Source organism: Egretta garzetta, unplaced genomic scaffold, assembly GCF_000687185.1.
Source record: "Egretta garzetta isolate BGI_Z169 unplaced genomic scaffold, ASM68718v1 scaffold7, whole genome shotgun sequence".
NCBI classification, from domain to species: domain Eukaryota; kingdom Metazoa; phylum Chordata; class Aves; order Pelecaniformes; family Ardeidae; genus Egretta; species Egretta garzetta.
Window position 1 is genome coordinate 4895489 of NW_009260350.1, and position 15330 is coordinate 4910818.

Here is a 15330-nt window from a genome sequence, read left to right on the forward strand (position 1 = left end):
AGGTCCGGCGGTCGGTGAGCGCTGTGGATTACTACTTCATCCAGGAGGACGGGAGTCGCTTCAAGGTGGGTCCCCGGGGGGGCCGGGCGGGGCGCAGGGTGCCATGAGGGGACCTGCTGCCGTCACCCGTCTGCTCTCTCCTAGGTGGCCCTGCCGTACAAGCCCTACTTCTACATCGCCACCCAGAAGGTGAGGAGGGGACCCTGGGAGGGCTGAGGTCCCCAGGGAAGGGGGCAGCGGGTCCCCGAGGAGCTCGAGACCTCCTGGGCATCCTGCTCTGGGTCGGTCTTCTCCCAAGGGATAGAGCTGCTCAGCCCCCGGGTCTCTTGGCAGGGCTGTGAGCGAGAAGTGTCCTCCTTCCTCTCCAAGAAGTTCCAAGGGAAGATTGCAAAGCTGGAAACTGTCCCCAAAGAAGACTTGGACCTGGTCTGTATTACTCTGCCCTCTGTGCTCTTGAGTAGCGAGGTTCTTCTGGACCTTGCACAGCTCTAAGTGAAGTAGGAAGGGACTGAGCAGTGAAACGGTGTGCTTGACTTATCAGAAACAGGTTAATTATGGCTAATTGCTTATCGGTAATTATTACATTCCTCTCCTTGGGCACATCAGCTATTTCCCAGCGTGTTTGAGGTGTTTAATTGCAGGAATTAAAGAACGATTGGAGGAGGAGAGGGTACCGTGGGAGGGGGATGCTGCTCATGCTCGGCCTGCTCTTCTCCCTCGTCCTGCCTGTGGCCCTGCCTGCACGGGCAGCAGGGCTGGCTGGGCCCTTCCTGGGCAGCTCTTGCGCTCATCCCTGTCAGGCCCACCAGAGTCTCAGTGCTTGACTCTCCAACCCACTGGCACCTCTTTTTTGGCCATTTCTTCCACCTACATCAGTCTAGACTGCCCCCCCAACCCGCCCCGCTGGCTGTCTCTCAGTACCTGCCCCCCCAACCCGCCCCGCTTGCGTCCCTCAGTACCCACCCCCCCTGAGCTGGCCTTGTCTTGCTGCTTTGCAGCCAAACCACCTGGTGGGCCTGAAGAAGAACTATATCAAGCTGTCCTTCAACACGGTGGAGGACTTGGTGAAGGTGCGGAAGGAGATCTCTCCTGCAGTGAGGAAAAACAGAGAGCGAGACCAGGCGAGCGATGTTTACACGGCCATGCTGTCAAGGTGGGAGCTCTCCTCCGGGTGGCCGGGTGGTCCCTTGTTTTAATAATTAGGCTCCATTCGTTATTAGCTGTCCTCAGAGAGGTGTTGTGCTGCCAGGGGTCTGACCCCGTCTTTGCCTCTGCCACCCATCTCCGAGGTGGTTCTGCCAGCTCGGTGCTGCACCTCAGGCAGCCCCAGAGCCCCTGGGATGTGATGTGCTGCGGTGGTACCTCTGCGCGCCTGTCAGACACATTCCCTGTCCCCTGAGGAAGGGTACTGGGAGGCACTGGGCAACCTTACATCCAGCTGTGACCGATCGAAGCAGGGGAAAACCCAACAAACAGTTTCTGTCTGAATAAAGAGCCAGGCACTCGTTTGCAAGATTGGAAACACAGTTGCAGACAGAAAAAACAAATAAGAAACTTCAGGTTTAAAGTCAGCCAGAATATACAGGCAAACAATTCGCCCCTCTCTTTGGTTGCCTGGCCCTGAAGTCTGAGTTCAGTCGAAACTTGAGGAAGAAGAATCAAGCGAGATGAGCGCTCCCTGCTCACCTGGAAGGAGTTACTGTCCCCGTTCAAAGCGCTCCCTGGGCCGCCTCGTTGTGCTGAGGCTTGTTACTGTACTCGTAAATCCAATGCCATGAGAACTGTTTATTATACAGGCGTGGGGGGGGGTTGTCTGCTGCCACCTCTGAGCTCACAAGCGTCAGAAAAGGTGAATGTAGACAGGCATGACAGGACTGCATGCACTGTCCATCCCGGGGACGCCTCTGCAAGCAGAGGGTGGCTGCATGGCGGGGAAGCATTTCCCATTCTCCCCAGGCATCACCAGCGCCACGGGGCTGCCCCTGGCAGCCGAGCCAGCGCAGAAATGCCCTCGGGTAAGGCGGCTGCTTTGCTCTGCTCCCTGCAGCGCTCTGATCGGAGGCAGCCTGAGCACGGATGAGGAAGGGGCCTCTAGAAAGGTCACCAACCAGATGGACAACATTGTGGACATGCGGGAGTACGACGTGCCCTACCACATTCGCCTCTCCATTGACCTGAAGATCCACGTGGTGAGTAAGGAGTAGGGAAGCTGGCAGAGCTTCACTTTCCCGCTGCCGTACTCCTGAAGTGCAGGCAGGGTGGAAAGGTTTTCTCTCCAGGATCTTTGCAAAGGCATCAGTGACGATGAGTTCATGTGTGAAGCTTAATCCTGTACCGCTGGGCCTTCTCCTTAGTTAATGACATGCGGAAAAGTCCTGTGGTTGATGCACAGCCACAGTTTGAGCCTTTCTTCTGGGCTGCATTTAACTCGCGCAGCTCTGTCCGCAGCAGCCAAACAGAGGTGGTGCAATGAGCTGGCCCCGCAGTAAGGCACTGCCCACCCTCCTCTCTCGACAGGCTCACTGGTACAATGTGCGATACCGGGGCAGCACCTTCCCCCCCGAAATCACCCGCCGAGACGACCTTGTGGAGCGACCGGTGAGTGTTGGTCAGGCCAGCGGTGCAGCTGCCCCAAGGAGCTGGTTTCCGATGCGCTGCTGGTGTCGTGCTCTGGTGCGCAGGGGGGGAAAGCTTTGTTTCTGGGCTTGGGTAGTGATTTTGGGGTTGGTAAAGCAGTAGAATGATTACTGGGGCGGGTGTGGTTTGCTTGCTGGGCTAGCACTGGGCTTAATGGGAATTGCTCTTTAACCTCAAGTCAGCTATAGAATATTTTCTAATGGATGTTGCCTGTTGGGTTTCCTGCTCAGGACCCTGTCGTTCTCGCCTTTGACATTGAAACGACCAAACTCCCTCTGAAGTTTCCTGATGCAGAGACGGACCAGATCATGATGATCTCTTACATGATTGATGGGCAGGTAAGGGACAGCAGAGGGGTTTCCTGCGTGCTCCAGCAGCAAAGCCGGGGAGCAGGCCAGCGTTTCACCTCCAACCCTGCTCGCTCCAGGCTTGCCTTGCTGCTGGCTGCTTGGTGCGTGGCTGTGGAAGTGAAATTAAAGTCCGAATGATGCGTAAGATCTTTAGTTTCGTGGTGCCCAGCTCAGGTTGCTGGTGCTCCTCCGAGGGAGCAGTAGTAACCCGGAGGGCACAGGGACAGCTCTGCTGTCTCCTGTTGTCTGCCCATGGCCTCCTTAGCTGATGGCCAGTGGTGGTTCGGCAGATTACTCCCCAACAGTTGTTCCCCCTTGACAGAAGCTCTGGCTTTCAAGAGGAAAATGTTACATCGTTTGGTCAGCGTTTTTGGGTTGCCTGCAAGCCAACTCCTCCTAACCACCTCCTTGTCACTTCCCTAGGGCTACCTGATCACAAACAGGGAGATCGTCTCTGAGGACATTGAAGATTTTGAGTTTACTCCCAAGCCGGAGTATGAAGGTCCATTTTGTGTCTTCAATGAACCAGATGAAGTAAGCCAGTTCTGCCCAGCAGACTTTTTACCTGCCTGGGTTTCTTGTTGGCCAATGAGAGCTAATCGCTCTGGTAGGCTGCCTCGCTGGGGAGCGTGGTGGGTCTGCCAGGGCTGGTCGTGCTTCCCTTTCTTGGCACAAAGGGTAAGAGAGGTCAGGGTTGGGCTTGGTGGGGAGGACAGGGGAAGAGTGGATGGTACCCACCACCTCTCCGTGGAGGAGATGAAGTTACTTTATATATGAATCTTTTCAACTCTTCTGTTTCACTCTAGGCTCATTTAATCCAGAGGTGGTTTGAACATGTCCAGGAGACGAAACCCACCATCATTGTCACGTACAATGGAGACTTCTTTGACTGGTAAGATCAGGAATGAAAGCTAAGCTGGTAAGGCATCACCCAAGCAGTGGGGCAGGGTCAGGTACCAGTCTCGATGTCCTTTCACAGCTGACACGGTGGTGACAGCCTGTGATCCATGCTGACTGCCTGGCCCCCTTGAGCACCTCACCAGTTGTTGGCTTGGAAGTATGAGCTTCTGTAGGGTCTCATCCACTTGGCTGAGCTGCTTCAAGCCCTTGTTAACGTGGCAGTGCTGGTGTATGGATGAGCCTAGTCCTGGGAGAGTGGGGAGACGGCCAAACGAGACCTGGAGGATAGCAGGGAGAGGGGCGCAGGCAAGCCCATGAGAGGCAAGGGGAGAGGGACCACGGGCGTCCACCTCCTGGTGCAGGGTGTAAGCAAGCAGCTCTGCCTCTTGGGTCATCCCTGGGTTCTGTCCTGCAGGAGGTTTTCCCCATGGCCAGACATCACAGGTGAATCACAAGGAAAAGTCTTTTGGTAGTTTGTGAGAAAGGAGCTGTGAAACCCTTGTGAGAGGTGAAGAGAAGCGGCTCTTCTTGCTCCTTCTCTTCACATTGCCTCTTTCCCCAGGCCCTTTGTGGAAGCAAGAGCAGCAGCTCATGGAATTAATATGTATCAGGAAATTGGGTTTCAGAAGGACAGCCAGGGGGAGTACAAAGCATCCCAGTGCATCCACATGGACTGTCTGAGGTACCAAGCGCTGCCCCCCTACCCTATAACTGCGTCTTTGTCTCTTGATTTTATACAAAATACCCACAGTGTATTTGGTTACTGTCCTCCTCCTGTCTGCTGGAGGCTGTCGTGTGTCTCACCTCCCTGGCGTGACGGTCCATCTCTCTGGCTGTGCCACTTCCCCTCGGCCCTCTGCATTCTGCAGGAGCTGCCGAGCCTTCCCCGCAAAGGGCTGCCGGGGCCATGGCTCTCCCCACAGCCTGCCGCTGGCCATCCTCGGGTGGTAGGGAGTGGAGAAAGGGTGGGATAAGATCAGGCCATTGGAGCGGGGAAGGGACCGAATCCTAACCCAACAGCCTCCTGGCACAGCCAGAAGGGGAAAGGACACATTGTGCATGCACAGGGGGGAGAAGCTGGGGGTTCTGTGTGTCTCCACTCTCCACTGGAGCAGTGTCTTGGACTTTGGAGAGTAACCGGTTGTCCCCGCAGTCCTGGCAGTGTCTCCTCCGGTGCTTAATGTTTATCATAGAGCCACTGGGGGAGTTGGAAGGTGGTAACTCTGCGTGGCGGTGATGGTGTGGATGGCAGGGTTTGTCCTGGTTGGGGTTCAAGTGCATTGGTAGAGGGGCAAGTATCTAAAGCTGGGCAGCCCCTTACTCCACTGCGCTTGGACGCTTGGCTCTCGGCTGTCCTCAGCGAGAGGTCCCCTTTGCAATCGAGGCTCCGTTTGCAAGCCCAAAGCCCTTTTTTGAAGGGCAGGGCTGGCTGCTCTGCACAAACTGGTATTTTCATGATTCTGACCAGGTGGGTGAAGAGAGACAGTTACCTGCCAGTGGGAAGTCACAACCTGAAAGCAGCAGCTAAAGCAAAACTGGGTTACGACCCGGTGGAGCTGGACCCTGAAGACATGTGCCGGATGGCTACGGAGGAGCCCCAGGTATTCCCTCCCTCTGCTCTACCTCCTTGGAGCAATTGGACGACAGGCCTAGAGCAGCTGCAATAGGACTGAGCCTTTAGGTTGAAGAGCTAGGAAGTGTTCTTGCTTCGTGCGGTGGGTTTTGGGGCATTAACTCAATCTGCCTTCACAAATTGCCAATGCCTTAGAAGTGCTTGAGCTTGCGGGGGGAGGGAACGGGATTTCTCCGAAGTGGTTCTAGTGCTGGCATTGCGCTGTCTGTCACCCATATCTATTTACATCAGCGCGCGGTGGCAGGCACCGCCTGAATCGGAAACGCCACAAAGAGCAGTGGCTTGCTGGGGGGGCACGGAGCAGGTGTCGTGCCCCCGGTGAGGTGGGCAGGGGATTTCTGCTGGAGCAGCATTCCCAAACAGGACGGCATCAGTGCCGTGAACTCCTCCTCCCCGTTTCCTCTCATTCAAAGCTGCCGTATCGCTGCGTAATCGCAGCCAGGGCAGATGTCCTCGGAAGCAAACAGATTACGCTTTACAGCCTAGGATAAGGAGGGATACACCCTTCCCTTCCTCCTGCTGATACCAGGGTGGCCCGCAGGAAGCAGTGAAGGATTGGGCTGCTCTGCACGTGTCATTGGGGTTAATCTGCCTCTCGCCCTTCCCCGACAGACCCTGGCCACCTATTCCGTGTCCGACGCAGTTGCTACCTATTACATGTACATGAAGTATGTGCATCCTTTCATTTTCGCCTTGTGCACCATCATTCCCATGGAGCCTGATGAGGTGGGTGTGCTCCTGAGATGAGGATGTCTTTGCCGGGCAAAGAGCCGTGTCTCCCACGCTGCAGGGGTGCTCTGGTCACAGACCTGATTCCCACTGCCCAGGCCCTTTCCCGTCCATGTCAGGGAGGGAGGGAGGGGGGACTGGGAGGCTGCTCCTTTCTCTCCACAGCCCTGGGTGTTTTGTGAGAGGCTCCTAAGAACAAGCGACCCGAGGATACAGGGCTGGAGCAAGAAAGTCTGGCTGATGCTCTGTGCTCTGCCAAGTTTGCTTGGTCATGGTCATGCAGAGCTGGGCCTCCTGATGGCTGTGGTCAGCTGTAGGGAGGATGGTGGGAAGCTCTTGGTGCTCAGCATGTGGAGATGTCCCTCTGTCCCCAGCTGGTTTAGCTTACAAAGGCGATGGCAGCAGTGGAGGTCTGGAGGTCTTTGCGCTGTCCGTAGCCTGCTCTCCTCCTGGCCAACACGAAGGAGTCGGTGTTGGTTCCTTGCTTGCTCCCATCGTGCTTGCCATGGGCTGCAGTGCTGCCCGCTGCGTGGTCACACGTGTGTCACCAGCTGAAGCTGCCCGGCTCGCTGATGTGACTGTAAGGCCAGTCTGGTCCCACCAGCGCTGGTACAGCACCTCTTGCTGACTCACGGGATGGTTTAGGTTGGAAGGGACCTTCAAAGCTCATCCAGTCCAACCCCCCTGCCATGGGCAGGGGTATCTTCCACCAGACCAGGTTGCTCAAAGCCCCGTCCAGCCTGACCTCAAACACTTCCAGGGATAGGGCATCCGCAGCTTCTCTGGGCAACCTGTGCCAGTGTCTCGCCACCCCCAGAGTAAAGAATTTCTTCCATATATATGATCTAAATCTACTCTTTTTGAGTTTAAAACAGTCTTTGATGTCTCTCTTGCAGGTGTTAAGAAAAGGATCAGGGACGCTGTGCGAGGCACTGCTGATGGTTCAGGCCTATCATGCCAACATCATCTTCCCCAACAAGCAGGAGCAGGAATTCAACAAACTGACAGAAGATGGCCATGTGCTGGACTCGGAGACCTATGTGGGAGGCCATGTGGAAGCGCTGGAATCTGGGGTCTTCCGCAGTGACATCCCCTGCCGCTTCAAAATGGTGAGGGGCCGCACAGCCAACCCCCATCCTCGTGGAGCGTGGTGGTGAGGAATAACCCCCACTGGTGTTACCATCTCCTGGGTGGCCTGGGCAGTACCTGTTGTACGTCAGGACACGCTGAGCTCCCGAAGCTGCGTGGAGCTGGGCTGGGAGGGGGCAGGACGAGGCCCCCCGGCGTCTGCCTGTGCTTCCCTGGCAGACCGAGTGCCAGCTCTGTTACATGCTGGAAGCAAGCGAGACCCTGTTGGCAGGAGGGGAGCATGGGGAAGTGGGGTTTTGGGGTTGGTTTTGAGACAGTGGTTCTTGGAAGATATGCCTCCATCCCCCTGGGGTCCTGTCCTCCCTCTGCCCCTCTCCCACCCAAACTAAGCTTCTTCTGAACCTTTCCTGGGCACCTTTTGCCTGTGTCTGGTTCACGCTGCTGTCTCCATCACCTCCCTCTTGCCCCCCCCTCACGCCCACATTGTGCTCATGGACCCTTACGTTCTCAGAGGAGACTTCACTCTGCCATGCAATGCATTGCACTTGGTGTGGGGCATTTTGGTGGATATCATGATATGAATGATCATGGGGGAGCACGCACTGGGTGTGTAAAAGGATCTGGAGTAAGTCTGAATCTTTGGACCCTTGCACCAGCCTGCACGCAACCATAAGTGCTGTGCTACCAAACACAAATGCAATCACCTGCTCGTTAGCTGCCCTCCTCTCCTCCCTTTACCAGCCTGCACGCGACCATGAGAAGTGCTGTGCTACCAAACACAAATGCAACCACCTGCTCGTTAGCTGCCCTCCTCTCCTCCCTTCATTGCTTTTTTTTTTTTTTGAGCTGGTGTCAGTGGTCTGGACCCTGCCCTGTGCTGCAGGGCTGTGCTTAGAGCTCCCCAAGTTGGGCAGGGGCATGGGCGGCGGGGCAGGAGCTGCCCACGGTCTCAGTGCCATCCCCACATCCCTGCAGAATCCTGCTGCCTTCGACTTCCTGGTGCAGCACGTGGAGAAGACGCTGCGGCACGCCATTGAGGAGGAGGAGCATTTGCCCTTGGATCAGGTCACCAACTTCCAGGAGGTATGGCGCCCGTGGCACGGCTGGGCTCGGAGCAGGGGCTGAGCTGCCAGGCTGGGCCTGCAGCCTTCAAGGGCCAATTTAGGTTCATTTTGTGCTCTATGGAGAGGGACCGAGAAGCCCATCTATGGGCACCTGCAGAGTAGATGCTGTTAAGGGATGTTATGTGCAGCCGCTGCCTCCAGCAGCCCCCCTGCCCAGCCGCTGGAGCCCTGCCTGGGGATCTGGGGTCTCTGCCCTGGCTGAAGGACGCGGTTCCTGCCCTCCCCTTTGCAGGTTTAAGCAGGAGCAAAGCTCTGAGAGAGCTGGGAAGGGGTTGAGTGAGAAGACAGACCCCTCAGCTAGCCCAAATACTCATGTTCCTTTTGTTCCCTGCTTCTTATCAGCTACGAAGTGCAGGTTGCCCCCCTCCAAAGCCGAGTCTGGGGTTTCTTGGAGGGCATCCTCAGTTAGTGACTCGGCACGTCTGGTCTTCGCCGTTGTCTCCACTAACCTGTTTGCACTGAAAAGGTCCCTGGTTGAGTCACCTTTAGGAGGTCACTGCTCTCACCTTCCATGGACCCCCACAGACCAAGCCTACCTTGGAGGTCCCAATCAAACCCAAAAGTACCCATGGTCGAGGAGTCCCTCATGCTGCTCCTTTGGGCCCTTAAATCCTTCCCAGAGTCAGTGGTAGGCGTCCCTGTACCGGAGTAAAGGACCAAATTCAACAAGTATTTAACTCATTAACTCCTTCCTGCCTGGCCGCAGGTTTGTGATGAAATCAAGGTCAAACTGAATTCCCTGAGGGATGTTCCGAACAGAATTGAGTGTCCCCTTATCTACCACCTGGACGTGGGGGCCATGTACCCCAACATCATTCTGACCAACAGGCTGCAGGTGGGTAACATCAACCTTGTCGCTCCTAATTTGTCCTTCAAATGACCTTGATGGTCCCTCTGACTGGACCCCCTTGCCAGCAAGGGCTGAACTCTCTGCTGAGGGCAGGGGGATCTGGTAAGGCTGCATGGGTGGAATTCAGCCGAGCTGCCATGGCTGCCAGCTCCACAGAGGCTGAGCTACAGCCTGGCCTAGGGCTCCTCCCTAGAGAAGCAGCTGGGGTCGTGTGTTCCCCAAAGGCTCTGGAAAGGACAACTCGCTGCATGCCCTCGCTGATGTTCGTGCCTACGCTCCTTGCCTGCCAGTGCCGGTTTGGGGCCGAGCCGCTGCTCGCCGAGCCATCCCCTCTAACACCTCCGTGTCTCTTACTTGCATCCAGCCCTCAGCCATGGTGGACGAAGCCACCTGCGCCGCCTGTGACTTCAACAAGCCGGGTGCCAACTGTCAGCGCCGGATGACCTGGCAGTGGAGAGGAGAGTTCAGTAAGTGCCGTAAGGACAGCGTGGTCCAGCCCAGGGACGGGGCCGAACTCTTGCTTCCCCCCCCCGGGACACTGATAGCTGCCCTCCTCCGCAGTGCCTGCCAGCCGCAGCGAGTATCACCGCATCCAGCAGCAGCTGGAGTCGGAGAAGTTCCCTCCCCTGTCCCCCGAGGGAGCACCCCGCGCCTTCCATGAGCTCTCCCGGGAAGAACAGGCCAAGTACGAGAAAAAGCGGCTGGCAGGTAAGAAAAAATACAAAATGAACATCACGGTCTGGAGCAGCGTTTTGCAACCCGGACTGCACGCGGTGCTCGCCATTAGTTACCTCCCGTACAGCCACGGGGTCAGGCCAGGCTGGGTCTGGTTGCAGACCTCCAGGATCCCAGCAGGCTCCCGCGTGCTTCCCAAAGAGTGGCCAGTGTCACTGTTTCTCCTTTTGTCTGTTGAGAGCTGTGGATTTGAGCTGAAACATGAATGGCTCCGGTTTTTGGAAGGCTGTTACTTAAAGCCTGGTAATGAAAGGGGAATGTAAAGTTATCCCCTGGAGTGATGCTGCTCGCAGAACCACCCAGCTGGCTGGGGCAGAGCCTGCATTTGTGGATGGGCCATGTGTGCATCACGAGGAGGTTATTTCCCCCCCCCGACCCTGCATCCCTGTAACGAGGTGCTGCCGCTCTCGGTTCCAGTGTCCTTCCCCTCCCTTTGCAGTAGGGCTGCCTCCCCGCTCACCTCTGCCTGGTGCTTAGAAGCCTTCCTGTCTGTCCTGCGCCCGTCTCTCTGTCCATGGCAGGGCACCCACCCCTCTGCTTCTTCCCTCAACTAGATTACTGCCGCAAGGCATACAAGAAGATCCACGTCACCAAGGTGGAGGAGCGAGTCACCACCATCTGCCAGCGAGAGAACTCTTTCTATGTGGACACGGTGCGAGCTTTCAGGGACCGCCGCTATGAGTTCAAGGGGCTGCACAAGGTACCAAGCTCAGCTTCTGGTTTAACTGGTCTTGCCAAGGCTGGGGACCTCTCCTCTCTCTGCAAACCCCAGCCCTAAAGCATTGCCCCATGCAGCCTTCATGTTCGAGGACGTATTGGAGCTCCTGGCAGCTGTGGCTTCTTGCTGCCGAAACTTCGGTGGCTGCTGCCAAGGCATTTACGGCCTCCGGGGTGCTGTGGGAACAAAAGCTGCATCTCCAGTTTTTGCTGGGTTTAGGGAATCCTCAGCTACCCTCTGATCTGACAGATCTGATCTGGCTGGGTTCAGTCTGGAGCATTCTTCCTACATGGAGACAAGCTGAGAAGCAAGGTCTGGGCCTGGGCTTATGGAACGGTTGGTTCCGGGAGGACGGTCTAGCGCTCTGCTGGTCGAGGTTATGCTAGAGGAGACCAGGGCATGTTATTCTCAAGAGCGTGTGAAGGCAGTGACGAGGCCCAGGACTACCTGTGGCGGAGTCCATTTGCAAGCCGTTTGCTTTGCTGCCTCTCCTGCAGAGCTGGCCGAGGGGCTTTTTCCACCCCGGCGGTTCTGCTGTTCAGCCAGACATCAGCGACTGCCACAGGCTGCCTGTTGGGTTCTTGCCTGCACACGGGTGGTGCAGCATGGCTGATGCAGGTGGGCAGCGCTGCTGGCGCCACTTGACTCCTGAGAGTCACCCTCGGAGTTACGGTTGGAGCTGCAGCTCCCTCCCACTGTGGGGCAAAGCGCCTCTGGCCGGCTCCTCTGCTGCAAAAGAAAAAGGAACGTTTAACTCGTGCTTCTGATCTTTGGCAAAGATACTGTCCTGGAGTTGTAATGCCAGACTGGGGCTGTGGGGGAACCAGCTGGATTCCACCAGTGGTGATGTGTGGGATCGTCCTGACTCTGCCTGTGGCTTGCAGGTGTGGAAGAAGAAGCTGTCTGCGGCAGTGGAGACAGGCGACGCCTCTGAAGTGAAGCGCTGCAAGAACATGGAAATCCTGTATGACTCCCTGCAGCTGGCCCACAAGTGCATCCTCAACTCTTTCTATGGCTATGTCATGCGGAAAGGGTGAGTCTCCCCACTGGGCGATGCTGGGGTCCTCTGGAGAGGACCCTTGGAAAGCAGGGTTGTCCTAGGGAGGCTTGTGAAGCAGCAGGATGGAGGTGTGTACAGCCTGTAACCCTCTCTTCTAGCTTCTACCAATGACTTCTCATCCTGGAGACTCCGGCCAGCCATTAAGTGCTGGGCATAAGCAATGGGAATCTTGTCTATTCTTGGGTTTCCAGCTTTTCTGAGGCATTGTAGCTAGGGCAAGAACAAACAGTGCTGATGTGGTCCTTGCCCTTCTTCCTCTGGAGGTCCTCCTGCCCTTTCCATAGCTGGGCTTGGGAGGGAGCACTTCATGCTCTTCACTTTGGCTCCTCTGCTCGCAGAGCTCGCTGGTATTCCATGGAAATGGCTGGCATCGTCTGCTTCACAGGAGCAAATATCATCACCCAGGCCAGGGAACTGATCGAGCAGATTGGGTGAGTATGGGCTGAGCTGGGGACGGGTCAGTCTGCGTCCAGGACAGATGCGGGAGCACGTTGAACACCTGAGCTTTCAGCAGTTGATGCTGAAGATTCAGCTTTCTGACGGTGCCATGGCTGTTCTGCTCTGTTATGAGGGTTTGCTTTGCAGGGGGGACCAGACAGGGGGTGCAGCAGGCTGCCGCTGCCCTCATGGGGGACACAGAGCTGATCCCCACCCACCATCTGCTCTCTTCCTGGCAGTGACCTCCTTCCTTCCTTCCTTCCTCAGGAGACCTCTGGAACTGGATACCGATGGGATTTGGTGTGTCCTCCCCAACAGCTTCCCAGAGAACTTTGTCATCAAGTCAACCAATGCCAAGAAGCCAAAGGTGACCATCTCTTACCCTGGTGCCATGCTGAACATCCTGGTGAAGGTGAGCCTTGCACCCACCCAGGCCTGCACCGCAGCCGGGGAAGGAGGGGGTGGAGGGCTGACGAGGGAGGAGGGCCTCTCCTCCATCTCCTCCCCATGTAGTGAGTGGGACGTGGGGGCAGATGGCTCGGCTGCTGCCCAGCTGCTCTCTGCCCCAGCGAGGCTCCAATATCCCCACAGCCCAGTGTGTAAGCCCTGGGTGCTCTGCGGGAGGCCAGGGTTGGCATGGGCTCACCAGTGCAGGCTGGGAGTCCAGACTAGAGCGAGGTCCAAACCCACCCTCTGCTTGCTCCAGCCTCTGTAAGACAAAAGAACGTCATTTTAGGGTCCAAAGCATTTTTCTTCTCAACAGGCAGGTCAGGCGTTTTGATTTTTGAGTCCTAAGTTGTGCTGTAGCTTTCAGAGGGGTGCTCAGTGACCCCTTTGGGCAGGGAGTGCACGAGGGCATCTCCTGGTGTAACCGGCCCGGCTGTGGAGTGAAGCTGTTCTGTGCCCGTAGGAAGGCTTCACGAACGATCAGTACCAGGAACTGCAGGACCCAGCCTCGCTTACTTACATCACACGCTCGGAGAACAGCATCTTTTTTGAAGTGGATGGACCATACCTGGCCATGATCCTCCCAGCTTCCAAGGAGGAGGGCAAGAAGCTGAAGAAGAGGTGAGATCTCAGAGCTTCACTTCCCCTGGGTTACAGATTGAGGGTCTCTCCCTCCGTGCACGTGGGGCGTCTGGGTCCTTGCCCGGGCACTGGTGCGCACTCGATTCGCTGGCTCTAAATAGCGAGTTCCTTACACCAGACCATCCCTGAATCCAGCTATGCCCTCACCTCCAGTACCAGGCTATGGCAGTACATTTGAGAGGATAACAGCAAACCAGCATTCCTCCATCTCGGTGACCAGGCATGATCTCCCTGTTTGGCTCTGAGGTGTTCAGGGGAACGAGGACTTCTAACACTGCTTATAATCAACCTCATCTGTTTAGACTCACCAGTCCCCACCTTCCAGTCTCTCAGGAGTTCACAGACCTCCAGTAATGCTTCTCCCAGACGTTTCCCCTTCCTTCTCCATCTGGGGGAAGGAACGGGTCCTGCCATTGCTGTCACATTATAGGATGATGCCACTCAAACTTCACCGCTTTCTCTGCAGCCCCCTAAATAGGGACGTGAGCCAGGGCAGTGGCGACCGCCAGGCAGAGGGTGGGTGCCCACAGACCTAGGTCTGGCTCCACGAAATGCTGTCGCTGCCCTCCAGCACCCTCTGTCCTTACAGCTCTACGCTGCTTTGTGCTTAGTGCTCTGCTGGGCGAGCTCCAGCACCCACCACCTCCCATCAGTGCCTTTCTGCACGCAGTGGGTCTCTGCCACGGGAGTCGAGGGGATGCCAAGCACCAAGCAGGCTCTGCTCGTAGGACCCTTAGTAGTTTGGGGATGTTAGCAAGTGCTTTTGTTCCCTGGTCACATTCCAAGTGACCTAGCCTGGAGGTGGCTGGTAGGCAGCGTTGTCAGTGGAGGAGGAGAAGGCTGTACCCACAGGAACATGGTCAGATGGGAGAAGGGCTGGCCAAGTGACGTCGGTTTGAGTATTCACTCTTTTCTCTTAGCTCATGTCACTATAAGGTTTTTCATGAGACCTAGAAATAATTAGCAGGGCTGTGAAATGCAAAAAAATGCAAGAGAAAAGGAGAGAGGGAGGAGCGTTCCTATGTCATGGCTACATCCAGATTCTTCTGGACCCTTTTGCCAGCATCTGAGATGACAAAGTTTTCTTCTTCTCTCTAAACCTCTTCCTAATATCTTCCTCCATGTCCCCATGGGGGTCTCTCGCCTCCTGCCCTTTCCCTGTGTGCAGTCTCCCAGCTGATACGGCAGAGCCAGGGCATGAGCTGACATGCTTTTGCAGACCAGGTTGTAGCTGTAGATACTCCGAGGTCGGCCTAGTGCCGAGCACCGCAGCTCCGCTGAACACGCCGGAGGGCGGCGTGGTGGCTCGGGGAGCAGTGCCCTGGCGGTAGGGACACCCGTGGGATCCTGAAGGACACGTCCCTTGGCGCAGGCCAGGCTTTGCCCACGCTGTGTCTCCTAGGTACGCCGTATTCAATGAGGACGGGTCCCTGGCTGAGCTGAAGGGATTTGAGGTGAAGCGCCGGGGAGAGCTGCAGCTAGTGAAGATATTCCAGTCATCTGTGTTTGAAGCCTTTCTGAAGGGCAGCACCCTGGAGGAGGTCTACGCTTCTGTGGCCAAGGTGGCCGATTACTGGCTGGATGTGCTCTACAGCAAGGTAAGCACAGCTCAGCCCCTCTGTGTTCCTGAAGCAGAGCTGGAGAAGAGGTGTCAGAGGTGGCCAGGCACTGGGGGGGTGGGCTTCACCCGCACAGAGTGGGTGATCTGCTGTGCCTCTGATGGTCACTTCCATCATATTGCTGCTGCTTTGGATCTCTTAGTGTCTTTGAGCGCAAGGGCTCTTCATTCCTCTCTAACTGTGGTGAGTGGTGCCCTTCTCCAGCCATCTCCTTCATGGAGCTGGTCTGGTGGCCCTCATTCCCCAGGGACATTGGCTAAGGGCATTCGCAGAGAATGGCAGAGCCACTTGCCCGCAGAGCATTTCATGGGCCCAGAGACCTCATCTGTGCAATTAATGGGGAGAGCAGAGAAAATGGA

General features: G+C 56.4%; 1 protein-coding gene across 1 annotated transcript in view; it reads left to right on the plus strand.

Annotated features, from left to right (window-relative positions):
• Nucleotides 1-15330, plus strand: part of POLE (DNA polymerase epsilon, catalytic subunit) — a 37769-nt gene that overhangs the window by 9221 nt on the left and 13218 nt on the right. The window contains exons 2-24 of the mRNA XM_009642936.1: nucleotides 3-65; nucleotides 145-189; nucleotides 334-426; nucleotides 999-1153; nucleotides 2048-2189; nucleotides 2518-2598; nucleotides 2868-2975; nucleotides 3411-3521; nucleotides 3794-3879; nucleotides 4450-4569; nucleotides 5356-5488; nucleotides 6133-6246; nucleotides 7146-7358; nucleotides 8314-8421; nucleotides 9169-9297; nucleotides 9677-9779; nucleotides 9874-10020; nucleotides 10602-10747; nucleotides 11650-11798; nucleotides 12164-12256; nucleotides 12531-12675; nucleotides 13174-13331; nucleotides 14755-14950. Coding sequence (XP_009641231.1) covers nucleotides 3-65; nucleotides 145-189; nucleotides 334-426; nucleotides 999-1153; nucleotides 2048-2189; nucleotides 2518-2598; nucleotides 2868-2975; nucleotides 3411-3521; nucleotides 3794-3879; nucleotides 4450-4569; nucleotides 5356-5488; nucleotides 6133-6246; nucleotides 7146-7358; nucleotides 8314-8421; nucleotides 9169-9297; nucleotides 9677-9779; nucleotides 9874-10020; nucleotides 10602-10747; nucleotides 11650-11798; nucleotides 12164-12256; nucleotides 12531-12675; nucleotides 13174-13331; nucleotides 14755-14950 — 2838 coding nt within the window. The remainder of the gene's footprint in view (nucleotides 1-2; nucleotides 66-144; nucleotides 190-333; nucleotides 427-998; nucleotides 1154-2047; nucleotides 2190-2517; nucleotides 2599-2867; nucleotides 2976-3410; nucleotides 3522-3793; nucleotides 3880-4449; nucleotides 4570-5355; nucleotides 5489-6132; nucleotides 6247-7145; nucleotides 7359-8313; nucleotides 8422-9168; nucleotides 9298-9676; nucleotides 9780-9873; nucleotides 10021-10601; nucleotides 10748-11649; nucleotides 11799-12163; nucleotides 12257-12530; nucleotides 12676-13173; nucleotides 13332-14754; nucleotides 14951-15330) is intronic.